At 48.1% G+C, this 15,763-nt stretch overlaps 2 protein-coding genes across 3 annotated transcripts in view; one reads left to right on the top strand and one right to left on the bottom strand.

The window, feature by feature from the left end:
• LOC138982308 (probable serine carboxypeptidase CPVL) overlaps positions 1–15,763 on the bottom strand; it is a 31,420-nt gene that overhangs the window by 6,602 nt on the left and 9,055 nt on the right. For both annotated transcript variants that reach the window (XM_070355567.1, XM_070355569.1), the window contains 5 exons: positions 11,707–11,821; positions 10,127–10,185; positions 9,658–9,737; positions 1,092–1,158; positions 466–591 (listed from right to left, as the gene is read on the bottom strand). In XM_070355567.1, the coding sequence (XP_070211668.1) occupies positions 466–591; positions 1,092–1,158; positions 9,658–9,737; positions 10,127–10,185; positions 11,707–11,821 (447 nt within the window). The remainder of the gene's footprint in view (positions 1–465; positions 592–1,091; positions 1,159–9,657; positions 9,738–10,126; positions 10,186–11,706; positions 11,822–15,763) is intronic.
• LOC138982299 (uncharacterized) overlaps positions 9,383–15,763 on the top strand; it is a 76,060-nt gene continuing 69,679 nt past the window's right edge. Inside the window, exon 1 of the mRNA XM_070355560.1 lies at positions 9,383–9,450. The gene's annotated coding sequence lies outside the window, so the exon portion shown is untranslated. The remainder of the gene's footprint in view (positions 9,451–15,763) is intronic.

The following is a 15,763-nucleotide window of genomic DNA, read 5'->3' as shown; positions in this document are numbered from 1 at the left end:
TGCAAAACAAGTGACACATTTTCCATTGAATCTTCATCAACTGCTGTAAGTGAGTTTCAAGTGACCTGGGCAGCTTGGACATTGGAATACCAAATAGGTGGTTGGTGCCTAATCAGATCTGTCCATGCAAAAGTATAGAAAAAGATGGAAGAGGTTGAGTAGACATCGGTGAGGAGGTGGAGAGACAGCAGGCCTGAAAGTGGCGGGTATTTTACTCGCCATGGCGAAAAGAAACATGTAAATGGCGAGTAGAAATGTTAATCTACTTGCCAAATGCGAGTAACGTTGCTGAAACAAATGGTTGGTATGGCGAGTAAATTTGCTCTCTGGCTAGTAAATTATGAGAAGTACTATAGCCAAAGGCCAGTGCCCCATTTTGTGGACTTTCAGCACTGGACAGAGATGCAGACAGCCCTCAGGATTAGATCAATTTGCTAAAGAGTAGCGGTGCAAACAGTAACTGACCGTAACAGGGTCGCAGAGTCCATCCCCAATGGCCATGCCCTTGAAGTTGATCTTGACCTTGGGACTGCCCTGGTTCTCAGTGTGAATCTTGTAGGAAATGGCTGGCACGTACTTCCCGGCGTATGACTGAATAAAATGAGAACATAGAGAAAAACAGTTATAGCAGAACTGACGGAAAGCTCAACACAATACTTGGAGTGACTGCACACAGGGATGTTTGGACACTAAGAGATTTTACACATTGACTCTTGGAAATAAAATCCTTGCTGAACACGGGTACAAGCCTACGCCGACTGCAATAAACTGACTGCAAAGCCAGCGCGCTAATCACTGTGCTACAGACCAGCCAGGAAAGCATAAGAAGCATTGGATAATGAAATATGATTAAACAAAGATCAATTAAACTATTAAACCAAAAAAGTAAATGCTCATAAAAGCTCAAACATTGGAGCAAGTCAGTAGAAATGGAAACAGATATGTGTCATAGGTAACATTGTGTATAGCAGATGTACGTTTCAGGGATCTGCATATGTGAGCTCAAGGTCAAAGTTGAAAACAATTTAACTCATAATAAAATCAGTTTTTTTGGTATTCAATCACAATACAGTTAAGCAAAACTGCCATACCTCTCCAGTAACGTAGAAATCATTATCTTGATATTCTTTGAAAATCTGGAAAAACTGTGCCAGCAGACTGAAACAAAGGAAAAGAAAGAAAGATAAACTTTTCACATCAGAAAATAAAACAAATACTCGCAGCGTGTGCAGACAACATAAATAAAGAGGACCATATTCTGAAATCTTAAACTTTGGCTTCACCTGTGCAGGTTTACACTGTAAGACATAAGTTTACTTTCATAACTTCTTAAATGGAAAATTTCCTAAATAAATTTTCATTTAATTAATATACTTACCCGAATCACATTAGCATTGAGTCACCTGAGATGCTTATCACTGAAAAACGCTTACCCGGCTAAAAAATTTAAAGGGAAGCAACCCCATCACCAAAACGAAAGTGAAAGTAGCTTTGGTAATGGGCCAGCACACCGGGAGTTACCTCCCATGCGGGTGTGTGCCACGTCACTTCCTCTAGGAACACGTGCCTATTCTCATACGGCTTTAAAAAATCTTAAAACCATAAGCGGGGCAGGTGGGAGGGAATACAGTATGTGATTCGGGTAAGTATATTAATTAAATGAAAATTTATTTAGGAAATTTTCCATTAAATATCATATTCTTACTCCGAATCACATTAGCAGATAACATCAACAAGGCGGTGGGCTAGAAATGAATCAAAACTCACCATCAAGTTCTGGACAGGAACTGGCCTGCTGCTATGAGCGCTGGAAGGCCTCTGGAGCCATCCTGTCGAAGAGCTGTGACGTCCCGAAGATAAAAGTTTATAAAAACATCTTCGGAACGCCAATACGCAGTTGTCAGCACCTCCTCTAGACGTCTGGAGCGCAGAACTGCCAGAGAGGATGCCCACGCCCTCGTTTCATGGGCTCGGGCCGAGTCAAGTGGCAAGGAGGGCATAACCCCCCCCCCTCTTTGTGCGACTCCACTCATAAGCCTGCTTGATGAGCGAGGACACCCACCGGGCCAACGTTACCTTCGACAAATCTTTCTCGCGCCTAGTAAGGAGAGAGATAAACAACAACTTCTGAGAACTAGACCGAATCGGCTGAGTCCGGGCTAAGTACAGACGAAGTGCCCTCACAGGGCAATTGACCGAATCGGGGTCATCCGGGGCCAACGCGCTGGTCAGAGCCTTAACTCTAACCAGCGGAGAGGCCTGCCCCGGAGACTGATTCTTGGCCAGGAAATCAGGCCGGAAACGCAAAGATGCGGAACCGTCCGGCTCAAAGGAGATATCCCCAGGCTGACCCGACAGGGCGTGGACCTCGCTACCCCGTCGGGCCGTAGCCAGCAAAAGGAGAAACAGCGCTTTGCGAGTGACATTGAACAGACTGGCCTCGCTTAAAGGCTCAAAATCCGCAGAACGAAGGAATTCCAGGATTAAAAACAAGTCCCACTTGGGAGCGGGCAAACGAGCTTTAGCTTCCTTAAGAGCAGCCCCTTTAATGACTGCAGCTATAACGCCCCCGACTCGAACAGAACGACCAATCTGCTTAAGAGTCGCCGAGATAGCGGAGCGCCGGACCCTCAACGAGGAGACTGAGGCGCCCTGTGAAGACATGAAAGAGAGGTGGTTAGCGACCTGAATAGAGCGCGGAGCCACCGAACTCACCCCTCTAGCTGAACACCAGGCAGTCCATGCCTTCCAGTGGGAAACATAAACTGAAGAAGTGGACGCTCTATGCGAGCGAGCCACCAAGTCCAGAGTCAAAGACGACGCCCCAGAGCGCTTCACCGAGTCCCGAACAACTTCCACACGTGAAGCTTCAGAAGACTGGGCTCCTCGTGTGGAATGCCTGTTCGGGGCTGCACTAGTTCCCCTCGCACGAGTGCGAGAGGAATGGGGGGCCCTTGGGCGAGCCGAAGAAGATCTGGAAACCAGACCTGCGACGGCCACAGAGGAGCGACCAGAAGAAGAAGGGCCGGCTCCTCCATCTCCGCTTTCCGGATTACTCGGCTGAGTAACGGAAAGGGAGGAAAGGCGTACGCCTCCAGACCCGTCCAGGGAAAGTCCAGAGCGTTCACTCGCCATGCCTGAGGGTCCGGGAATGGCGAGACGAACACCGGAAGCCTCTTTGAGTACCTTGTGGCAAAAAGGTCCACCAGAGGCTTTTGGACCTGGGTCCAAAGGCGAAGCAGTGCCCCGTGAGTGATCGTCCACTCCGACTGAAGCACTGTACCGGAACGACTGAGCGCATCTGCCAGAGTGTTCAGCCTCCCTGGAAGGTACCTGGCCGAGATCGTGATATGATGCTGAAAGCACCACACCAGGATCTCGCAAGCCCTCTCCGAGAGAGACGGGGACCGCGAGCCTCCCTGCTTGTTGATGTACGCCGCCACTGTCATGTTGTCTGTAAACAGACGAACATGTTTGGCGTACAGGGAGGGCAGAAACTTGGCCAGAGCTAGAGCAACTGCCTCTAGCTCCAACAAGTTGATGTGCCACAAGGACTGCTCCGTCGTCCACAGACCGGAAGTAGTCTGAAGATCTGTATGTGCCCCCCAACCCTCCCTGGACGCATCTGTAAAGAGGTCCAGGTCGGGGAGGGGCACGACGATCGGAACACCTCTGCAGACCCACTCCGTGTCCAACCACGGAAGGGTCGCAGACTGGAACCATCCCTGCAAAGGGATGAGGGCGTCCCAGTCCACCAGAGGAGAGTCCACAAACGGCTTCAGAGCGAACTGAAGCGGACGTTTGTGGACCCGGCCCAGTGAAACCAGAAGAGCCATAGACTCCATCTGCCCCAAGATGGAGGCGAGCGAGCGGATGGAAGCCATCAGGAGAGGTAAAGTGGAGCGAATCTGAGCTTGGAGCTTGTCCACCCTTCTCTGAGAAGGCTGGACAGTCCAAGCGACCGTGTCGAAAGACATCCCCAGATAAGTGAATGTCTGTGACGGGGTCAGCTCCGACTTTACCCGGTTGATCGAGAACCCCAACGAGTTGGATTCTCGAAGAACCGTCAGGGTATCCTGCAAACAGCCGCTCTGGGACTGGTTCATGATGAGCCAGTCGTCCAGATAAGCCCGCAGACGGATACCCTGGGACCTCACCAGTGCACAGACCTGTCTCACCACCATGGTGAAAATCCATGGTGCGAGAGACAGCCCGAAAGGGAGTGCGCGAAACTGGTAGATCTGATCTCCCCACCGGAAACGAAGCCATTTCCGGTCGGCCGGATGCATAAGAATGTGAAAGTATGCGTCCGTGAGATCGATCGAGGTCACCCAGTCTCCTGGGCGGAGAGAGTCTCGGACAGAGGCTGGCGTCTCCATCTTGAATTTTATCTCCCTCAAAAAAGTATTGAGGAGAGATAAATCCAACACGGGACGCCATCCTCCTGACGCTTTGGGAACAGCGAACAGACGCCCGTAAAATCCCAGGGAGCTGTGGACCCGAACTCTCTCCACCGCGCCCTTCTGCTCCAGGGAGGCAATTTCCGACTGCAAGACGGAACGTGCTTCCTGCGAGAAGGGGGGCTTGAACCGCGGCGGCACTCGGGTAAGAGGCGCCTTTTCCTCCCGCCAGAGTAGACGGAAGCCCGATCTCACCACTCCCACAATCCATTGGCTGTCTACTACCGACATCCAACGAGAAAGTGACCGGGAGGGGCCTCCCGCCATCACCAAGGTGGAGGGCGGGAGGGGGGTGAGATCGGGAGCGCTTCATTGGGGGTGTGGCTTACTTCCAGAGCCGCCACGCCCCCTCCCCGATGCCGTCCTCTTCTTCCCACCACGAGCGGCCGGCGGAGCCTGCCGCTTCTGAGCTGGCTTGGGGTTTGACGATGTCTGAGCCTGCTTCTGCTTAGAAGGCTGAGACTGTTTCACCCCCTTCAGAGTGTAGTCAAGGAACTGACTGTCCTTGTTCGACTGAATCTCCTTCTGTCTGGCATCCAGTGCCAGCGGACAGAAGAGAGACTCCTCTGAGACCGGGGAGACTCTCAAGGTCTCCCTAGTAGCCAGCTCCGTGAATTGGGACTGCGAGAGGAAGAGATCCCTCCTACAGAGTACCGCTTGGGTGTACTGCAGGGAGGAAAGACGCAATTGTTCCTCATTGAATGTCACGTTTCAATATATCACTTAAGGTGATTATGAACCGGTTAATTACTACTAATTAACTAACCACACCACGATCCACTCTCGCAGGCATACAATTAAATAGAGTCAACAAAAGTATAAGTTTCAGACGCCTGTTTATGTATAAACTCTCCACCTCCCTCGAGCCTTCACTCAAAATATGTTCCTTTTACGTTCTCAACACGTAAAAAAACCAGTGTTCACTGACAAAATGCCAGTAGTATATAGAAAATTATAGTAACACGCTGAACCCGTGTAAATATAGTTAAATGCGAATGTTCTGTTCGAAAAGCTCTAGTTCGTGCAGGTGTCACACACCCCACGTTGTCACTACTCCAATGAAATCACAGATACGAAAAGACAACGGTGGTCAACGGGGTGCGTACGACATGGTGCACTTAGCTTTATCTCTGCTGCTGCTGCTTAGCCGGTATGCTGGTTAGTCGGTTCGCTGGTTAGCCGGTTCGCTGGTTAGCCGGTCCGCTGGTTAGCCGGTCCGCTGGTTAGCCGGTCTCCTGGTTAGCCGGTCTCCTGGTTAGCGTAGCTTCAACAGGTCCCGCCAAAGTCAGCCGTGCAGATGTTACAGGAACACGTAACAAAGCGAAGCGAAGGCTGCAAACAGAAAGCATCGGTGCACTAAACATGTCAGCTACCCCTCACCCACCACCTTTAAACATGTCATCTTTAAATATCTCATCGAGCACGTGGGCCTGCACAAAACGGACTTTTTACAACAACAAAACAGTCATTTTCCGTCCTTCTCTCCCTATCTGCAAAAACCATATACAGATTAGTATTTTAGCGTCACAGAGAGTAAATTATGCGCTAACCTGGAAAGAACAACAGAGAGTATTTCATTCCACAAACACAGACTCATCAACAGCGTTAAATAATGATTTATTACCTCAAAAGCCTATGATTGTACTCTCAATGGAAGCAAAGTCCGCCTCCTCCCTGGAACAGCCTCTGTTCGTCAACAGTGACCAAAAACGTCCAGAACCCCTTGTCGAATCCTTATGCGAAAGCCATCGCCGACGAAGGAATGTTGACGACTTGTCCTCAGCAAAATATGTGGCAGTGTGAAGGAAATAACCGGTGGAAGCTCCCCTAGAGTGCCGAATACAATATTCGGTGAAAAACCATCATACTCTAGAAACTGTGTATTAGATCCTTCCCCTTCTGCCGCTGGGTGTCAAGTGCGCCGCCCTTGTGTCTCAGTCAGACAACCTAGCCAATAACACGTGACTGACCTTGTCACAAAACCAGTCCAGCTATACACAATTCTGCCTCCCCAAGCAGAAAAAAGACACGAGAAACTCAATCCCTGAAAATCCCGTGCGCGCTGTCAGCGAAAAACCGTCAGCCCTATGACAGCAGAAACCTCCACTGTAAAACTCGTGCGCAGCAAACCCTCCGTGTTCATTGAGCACTGTCAGCAAACTCTGCTGTAGCCCAATATCACGTACAGGCGCTTTCTATCATAATCGACCAAGAACAGGCACTCCACTGAGTGACACTTTCTTGGTCTCTGTCACCCGATCGTGACATTGACCTTGGCCAATGCGGTCAAAAGCGCAGAGACATCGTCCGCATTCTGTTCTTCACTGAGAGTGAAAGGAACCAGCGAATCGGTCAATGCCCGAGACAGAGCCCGAACAAGAGTCTCCGCAATGGAGGACAGTTCGATCTGCCGACGTCCAACCTCCTCAGCAGAGAGGAGGGAAGCCTCAGAAACCGGCAAAACCGAATCACGCTTGATCGGTTTAGTCAGAAGAGGCAGCAATTCCCGGGAAACCGGAAGGGTAGCCCTAGGGAGTGCAAAAGACGCCAGCCAACTCTGGCTCTGATTGGGCATGCCAAGCTTCCTATTGGCCGTAGGCACGAAGGAAGAGGCTTGAGCAGCTGAAGCCACCCACTGCTGAGCTGATTCCGGAACTGGACCAAAAGGAAGCAGTAACGGAACAGGCACTGGCCGAATACCACTCCCCGCATGTGCTGGACGAACCAGCGAATGCGAAAGTTGGTAAGCCACTGACGGAGACTCGGCGAACCGGAAGGAAGAAACATCTTCCTGTGCCGGCCGGAAGTCCGCCATGGCAGAAGGAACGAATGATGCGGAAGAGTCCGCAGCCACCACCCCTTCAGGGAAATAACGAGACGTTACTTCCGCCGCGACGTCAAGAACAGACTTGAGCTTCGACGGAAACACGCCCCGCGACTCCTCGCTGACCACTGATGGAGCATCAGAATAGTCACACGTGGAACCATGACCGAAGTCACCAGTTCCGGAAGCAGAAGCATGCCCTGGCAAACCGGAAACCGGAAAAGCCTGAGCACTAACATCATCCTGCAGCCCAAAACCCTGTGAAGGTAAAGGGTAAGCAGGACGACCATCCGCAAAAACCGGAGCTGGATGAGCTGACGTCACTCCCCCGACTGAGTGGAGTGATGCCTGCTCAAGCCTAGGCGCTTGAAGGCCGGAAGGCGCACGCTGTAATCCACTATCTGGTATCCGGAAGGAACCACCAGAAGAGGAAGAAGCGTTTCCGGCCGAAACCGGAAGTGTAGTCAACGGAACCGCAAAATGCGGAAGTGAAGACTGCACTGGTTGACTTCGCGATCCGGAAGGACCGGAAGTCAGTGAATACTCCATCCTGCCGCGACCGCCGTAGCGTGCCGGAGCGGACGGATCATCACTTCCGGCAAGTGCCGGAAATGCGGCAGTCGAAACCGACTGCCGCCGCTGTTCGATCAAATCCGGGGCCTCGTAGGTTATCGCCGGAAATGAAAGATCAGCATGGTATCGGTCGTGACCCGATGCGAAAGAGCTGTCCCCCGAAGGAGAACGTCCAGGCGCCTCACGAGGGCTATCGGACCAGCTCTGCTTACCAGCCGACGCTGAAGAGGGAGGACGCTGCTCCAAGCCGGAAGTGGAGGACAAAGACACGGAAGCCAATGCCCGGACGTCACTGCCAGATGCCGGAAACGCCGAACTGCTGGCGACGGAACGCTGAAACTCTGCCTGCACCAATTCAAGCTGCGGATTTCCGGAACCAGTGACTTTAACAGAGAGGAAACCAACGCACCTTGTCCAGGTGCTAACAACGATGACGAAGTCTCCGATGTAGAGACAGGTGCCGAAGTAACAGTAGCGCTAGGCGCCGCAAAAGAAGCAGAAGTAGTAACAGCGCTAGGCGCCGAAATAGGTACAGCCAACAAAGTGTTACGCTCTTGGTCTGTAACAAGTAACGTTGCTTTGGAAGAGGAAGACTTAGACTTAATTTTCCCCTTGGGGTCCGACTTGCCACGGCGCTTGTCTGAATCAGACATGTTGACAACAACACGTGGCAACGCGAAAAAATTTACTGAAACATAAGTCTAAACGACTGGAAAACTCAGTAAACACACGCACTAATGCGTTCACAAAATACTATAGCTAAACTTGCCCCACAAAAGCAGAGGCACGGAAAGCTACAAACAAAGTCACACGAGCTAGAAAACTAACTCACACAACAAAATGGCGACACGCAAGACACTGACACGTTAGTCAACAACACGTGGCAAAGTGAAAAAGATTTACTGAAACGTAAGTCTAAACGACTGAAAACACAGTAAACACACACGCTTACGCGTCAACAAAATACTAAAGCTACACTTGCCCAAACAGAAAGAGGGCACGCAGAGCTACTAGCAAAGTCACACGAGTTAGCTAGCTAACTCACACAACAAAATGGCGAAACACGCAAGTCACTGACACACAAGTCCGCAAAAAACGGACAACGTACAGTAACGAAAACAGCGCAAACAACCAACAACAAACGGGAACGAGCTCACCAAACTGTAGGCAAGGCGAGCAGAAAAGCTGGGTAACGTGGCCGGCGGGCGTCACTCAAACACGCAAGGTCAGCCACAGAGCGTCAAAAAGTGAACCGTCCTCTCCGAGGTGAAAAAGACGTATGAGAATAGGCACGTGTTCCTAGAGGAAGTGACGTGGCACACACCCGCATGGGAGGTAACTCCCGGTGTGCTGGCCCATTACCAAAGCTACTTTCACTTTCGTTTTGGTGATGGGGTTGCTTCCCTTTAAATTCTTTAGCCGGGTAAGCGTTTTTCAGTGATAAGCATCTCAGGTGACTCAATGCTAATGTGATTCGGAGTAAGAATATGATATTTAATTACAGATACAATTTCTGTTTGCTTTCAGTTACACACCTGATGAACGAAACTGGGAGATCATGGTCATTCAATTACAGTTTCCCTGCAGATCGGGGTAAGAATGCACTTTGTTCATGTTTTTCTGGGCATAATAGTTTTAGATGTCAACAGATCATCATAACGCTAAGCTTAAAAATGCACAAAATTAGTCTCATGAAAATCAGATATATTTACTCAGAGGCAAGCGCATGGACATTACAATATCCTCTTCACAGTATAGGTACTTCATTTTTACAGGCAGCTCAGCAGTTATAACACTTACCTGTACAGATCTCTGCCAACATCCACCTCATCAGTGGCAAACCCTGCATCATCCTTGGTGAAGCTGAAACCTGTACCCACCTGAAAGCAATCATGCACAGATTTACCATCACAGTTTATTTTGCTGTTTTTAGCATCCAAGTATTCCAGCTTCAGACTAAGCGCAGCCAATTATTTGGTTAATTTTTCTGTTACTGTTCCCTCTTTCTGAAGATTTACAACTAAACTCTTCCTATCCTATGCTAAACTGGGCTTTGTAGTTGAACGAGTGCCAAGTTGCAGCAAGCCAGATATATATATGCTGTAATTGAAATAAACTATGTTGGCATTATTTGCTGCAACAGATGTTACACAAACTAAAATTAAGTAAAATGTAAAAATATTTATTTCAAGTCAATCTCTGAGATTACCAACTAAAAATGCAACCCATTCACCAACTCTCCAAATAAATAAAGAACTTAATGACTTACCGGGTTATCAACGTAAAGCATGGAGTACTTTTCATTCCAGGTGATGTTTCTGGGCATCACTGTGGGGAAAAAAGGAATACAGTGAAGTCCGGATGTAGTGATAGCCCTCGGGACCAAATTTGTTTATCACTACATCCGGACTATCATTACACCAGGACGTCCGGTTATAGTGATATTTTTGTAGGTTTTATCACTACATCCGGACGTCCGGTTATAGTGATATTTTTGTAGGTTTTATCACTACATCCGGACGTCCGGTTATAGTTCTATTATTGTAGGTTTTATTACTACATCCGGCCAATCGCTTGTAGTTGTAGTGATATCTTCAAAGCTTTTACTGCTACATGCGGCGGCACATTTGGTAAGCTTGCCTCAAGGCAGTAACAAGGTGATTTTGGAACCACTATTGATTTCGTTTTGTGACGTTTCTTCTGTCGTCTTTGTCAGGCTTGCAAATGTCCTGTGTTAACCTACCCCCGTCCTGGCAGTTCAACAGCCGATGTGTGTGTGCGTGCGTGCGTGCGTGCGTGTGTGTGTGTTTTAGAGAGAGAGAGAGAGAGAAGGGCCACTTAGAAATAAGGGTTAAATGAAAAATTGTCAGATCAATTTTCCGCTTCAGGGTAAGCACAGTGCGTGGCTGGCTTTTGCTCGCCATTTTGGTAAAGGGAGATTACTCTCGAACATTATCACTACAGCCGGACTTTAGCTTCCCCGGGACTTGAAAATAGTATCACTACAAGCGGACTATCACTATATCCGGACTGAAAAATATCACTACAACCGGACTAAGTTAACAAAGAACATGAACAACTGGGACCGGGACCCAGAAATTCTATTACTACAGCCGGACTATCACTATATGGGTCTATCACTACAGCCGGACTTCACTGTAACTATGTTGACAAGGATGAAAAAGTCAACCTGTAGACTCGGACATGATTTACTGGGAAGCCATCAGCCAGTACACAGATTGGAACAAGGGGGGTAGGGTGGGGGTGGGGGGGGGGGGTGGTTGATAGAAATGACTGCGATATATGTACAAAGAATATTTATCATTGATAACCACGCATCAAGTGTGTACAGGATCTGTTCATGACAGCTGTACTGCTGAGAAAAAAGAATGCATATTTTTATGGAAATCTCATTAACCTATAGACACATTAATTGATCAGAACCTGTTCATATCCCTTCTCCCCCCACAGCGCCCAATACTGCTCGCTCGAGCTCACATATGCAGATCCCTGAAACGTACATCTGCTATACACAATGTTACCTATGACACATCTGTTTCCATTTCTTCTGACTTGCTCCAATGTTTGAGCATTTATGATTTAGGAAAACTCATATTAGTTACTTTGCTATGTTTTTTTGTCAAGTTTGAAATTGACAGAGTTACTTTTCATGTCACGGGAGGAGAGGGGGGGGGGGGGGGGAGGGGATTGGATGAACTTACATGTGGGCTATAATCCACAGCGTACATACACATCATGACTTTCCAAGAGCCAAGTAAAACTCAAGCACATATTCATTTGCGTGTACATCCTCCCACCCCCTCCACGAACGTGCGCGTGCCAACTCACATTTGTTCTCCTTTGTGATGTAGAAAGGACCCTGTTCGACAAAGAGACCAAACAGAGAAGACCCCCCGGGTCCCCCCTGCAGCCACATCACCACCGGGGCGTTGACAGGGTCAGTCTGGAAAATAAAAATAAACAATTTTCAACATAGGTACAGGTATGCGGTGTACAGCATCAAAGAACCTAAGATCATCAAAGCTGAAGTCACAGAGGGTATTTTCCTTTCAGCAGGAAAACTGTTTATACAAAACAAAATAATAAAACAAGTCGAGTAAGGTGAAATAAAAACATTTAGTCAAGCTGTCGAACTCACAGAATGAAACTGAACGCAATGCTTTTTTCACCAAGACCACATACTCGTAGTTTCGTCAGTCCACCGCTCGTGGCAAAGGCAGTGAAATCGACAAGCCATGCAGAATAGTGCGGTAGTGGTCGCGCTAAGCAGGATAACACGCTTTTCTGTATGTCTATTCTTTTTAGCTTACTGAGTTTGTTTTTAATCCAAACATATCATATCTATATGTTTTTGGAATCAGGGACCGACAAGAAATAAGATGAAATTGTTTTTAACCCCTTCACTGCCCAGCACGTACTAGATACGTGGTCATGTTTGGTTTGTCATACGCCCATACACGTACAAGGTACGTGGCATTTAAATCAGCACTTTTCAGGACATTTGTGAAAACTAAATGGGAGGTAACCACTGTCCAATTTCTTGTAGGGGTTTAAACACAGTTCTTTCCCATTGACCGTTCAGATAAGTTAGTACCACGAGGTTAAAAACATTTTTAGAATTTTTTTCCGATCTATAAGATTCAAAATGGCGGCCGAAAGTCGGACATCAACTCGTGGACCTGTTTTCAAATGATACAGTGTTCTGGAAGCTCTACAAGAAGTGATTTATGGATTACCACACAGAAGAATACTGTTATGGGCTGTAATGTGAGTACCTGATGTTTGACACCAGTTTTAGCTGTGTTTTCTGCGGTTTTACGTGCTGCAGTGTGTGTGTGAAAGTTTGGAAACTGTAATTTTTGACAAAAACGGTCATTATATCGATTTTTGCTATAACAATCACAAACAAAGTCCAATGATCATGTTATCAGATAATAGCCAATGGTGTAAGCAAACCACATGCCAAAGATCTAAGAGATATCTCAATAAATGATTGAGCAGTGAACAGATTAGTGAACCTACCGAAGAAAGCGAAATTTGCCCTGGCGCACAGCAATACCAAAATGCTGTTGTACTGTGGCAGTGAAGGGGTTAAATCGATTTCGGAAAATTAATTTTAATCATAATTTTTGTATTTTTAATTTTCAGAGCTTGTTTGTAATCCAAATATAACATATGTATATGTTTTTGGAATCAGAAAATGACGAAGAATAAAATGAAATAGAAAATTTTAAAAGTAAATTTTCATTTGATTAACCCCTTGACTGCCTGCTACGAGTGTCACTCGTAGGTACACTTGATATCCCAGACGCCCAGCTACGAGTCACATTCGTGCTCAGCGCGTCGTTGGTGTATGAGAAGCACAAACACGATTAAAGGGAGGCAAGTGCTCCCAGTGTTGGAAGAACAGTTGGGGAGGAGTTGCAAACCTTTAATAATCTGGTTTCAGTTGATATTTCCGCGAATTGAACGTGATTTCTCGGAATTACCAAAACAAAGATCAAAGATGGCGGACCTCGGTGGTAGTGAAACGTGGAAGGTGCATCACTGCCATCCAGTGATGGGGATTTTATACCAGGCTTGTGTCTGTCCGAGTGCTTCCACACAAAGTTTGTGTTCTGGCAGTGACTTGGTGAGTAAACAGCTAATGTAAACCTCCCATTTTTTAATTTTTATTTATTTTTTCTTTTTTCTTTTTTTAATTTTTTTTCCTTTACACAATGCACACGCTTTCAAGCAGAATCACACTTTTAGTGATGTGTTTATTTGATTTGATTTTATTTTCTAAAAGTTACATATCTGATGAACATTTGTGTAAAATTTGACATCTCTAATTCAAAAAATAAAAAAATTATAGCACTTTTAGTAACAGTATACTGTGTTATGACTTTCGTCCCTGGCATAGAGAATGCAGCAAATGAAAAAAATCGCGGCAGTCAAGGGGTTAATATACATCACATATTCAGGTCTGTGGTCGGCGGAACAGAGCCTGTGGCACATCAACTTGCTGGAGCTAGAAGCCGTGGCTCTAGCTCTGGTCGAGTTTCTTCCCTCCCTTCATGCCAAGCATGTTCGTCTGTTTACAGACAACATGACAGTGGCAGCTTATCTCAACAAGCAGGCAGGTTCGCGGTCCCGGTCTCTCTCGAACAGGGCCTGCGAGATCCTGAAGTGGTGTTCGCAACACCATATCACAATCTCAGCCAGGTACCTTCCAGGGAGCCTGAACACTCTGGCGGACGCGCTCAGTCGCTCCGACAGGGTGCTTCAGTCGGAGTGGACGATCACTCACGGGGCATTGCTTCACCTTTGGGCCCAGGTCCGAAAGCCTCTGGTAGACCTTTTTGCCACAAGGTTCGCAAAGAGGCTTCCGGTGTTCGTCTCGCCATTCCCGGATCCACAGGCATGGCAGATGAACGCTTTGGACTTTCCCTGGACGGGTCTGGAGGCGTATGCCTTCCCGCCGTTTCCGTTACTCGGCAGAGTAATCAGAAAGGCGGAGTTGGAGGGGCCAGCCCTTCTGTTGGTTGCCCCCCTTTGGCCATCGCAGGCCTGGTTCCCGGACCTGCTGAGGCTCGCTCACGGTCCTCCCATTCCTCTCTCACTAGTGAGAGGGGAGCTGGTGCAGCCCCGAACAGGCGTTCCACACGAAGAGCCCCAGTTGCTCAAGCTTCACGTGTGGAGGTTGTTCGGGACTCACTGATGCGTGCTGGAGCATCAGAATTGACGATGGACTTAGTCGGTCGCTCACACAGAGCGTCTACTTCGTCTGTTTATGCTTCACAGTGGAGGGCCTGGGCCGCCTGGTGTTCTGCTCGTGGATTGAACTCGGTTGCTCCTCGCGCCATGCAAGTTGCCAACCATCTTTCCTTCTTGTCCTCCCAGGGGGCTTCCGCTTCCTCTCTGAGGGTACGGAGATCAGCTATCTCAGCTACGCTCAAACAGATTGGACGTTCCATTAGCGTCAGCGGAGTCATTGCGGCAGTCATTAAGGGCGCGGCCCTTAAGGAGGCTAGATCTCGCTCTCCCACTCCTAAGTGGGATCTTTTCCTCGGAAAACTCTTTTTCTGTTACTGTTAGCAACAGCCCGTAGAGGTAGTGAAATTCACGCCTTTCTGGAATTCCAGAGGATATCTCGTATGAGTCGGACGGCTCAGTCTCTTTGCGATTTCGCTCGGAGTTTCTGGCAAAGAATCAAGCTCCGGAACAAGCCTCTTCTCTTTCGTTGTTTAACGTCGTTTTCAACCACGAAGGTTATATCGCGACGGGCCTCTCCTCTGATTCTGGTCAAGCCCCTTACCAACGTTTTGGCTCCTGCGGATCCAGACTTGGTTAATTGCCCAGTTCGTGCCCTTGGTTTTTACCTTGCTCACACTCAGCCGGTCAGGTCTAGCTCACAGAAGCTCTTATTCATCTCGCTCAACACAGCAAGAGAAAGAGACATCTCTAAGGTAGCGTTGGCCCGGTGGGTGTCTTCCCTCATTAGACAAGCTTATGGGTGGAGCCACTTGAACAAAGGGGGGGCGCAGCCTGCCATTCCCCTGGACTCGGCCCGAGCCCATGAGACAAGGGCTTGGGCATCATCTTTAGCCGTCTTGCGCTCTAAGAGGCTAGAAGAGGTGCTGTCCACAGCATTTTGGCGCTCTGAAGATGTTTTTATAAACTATTATCTTCGGGACGTCTCGGCTTTCTTTCTTTATTTTGTGTTTAACGTCGTTTTCAACCACGAAGGTTATATCGCAACGGAACGTCTCGGCTGTTCGTCAGGATGGCTCTCGTGGACTTCCTGCATTGATTGCAGCTGGCCAGTTTCTGGCAAGGATCTGAGAGTGAGTTTGAAATTTTTTCTTTCCCACCGCCTTGGTGAAGCTATCTGCTATATGTG

This window comes from Littorina saxatilis, linkage group LG12 (genome assembly GCF_037325665.1).
Source record: "Littorina saxatilis isolate snail1 linkage group LG12, US_GU_Lsax_2.0, whole genome shotgun sequence".
In the NCBI taxonomy this organism is placed as follows: Eukaryota; Metazoa; Mollusca; class Gastropoda; order Littorinimorpha; family Littorinidae; genus Littorina; species Littorina saxatilis.
The sequence above is the reverse complement of the archived record's forward strand: the minus strand, read 5'-3'. Positions and strand labels throughout refer to the sequence as shown.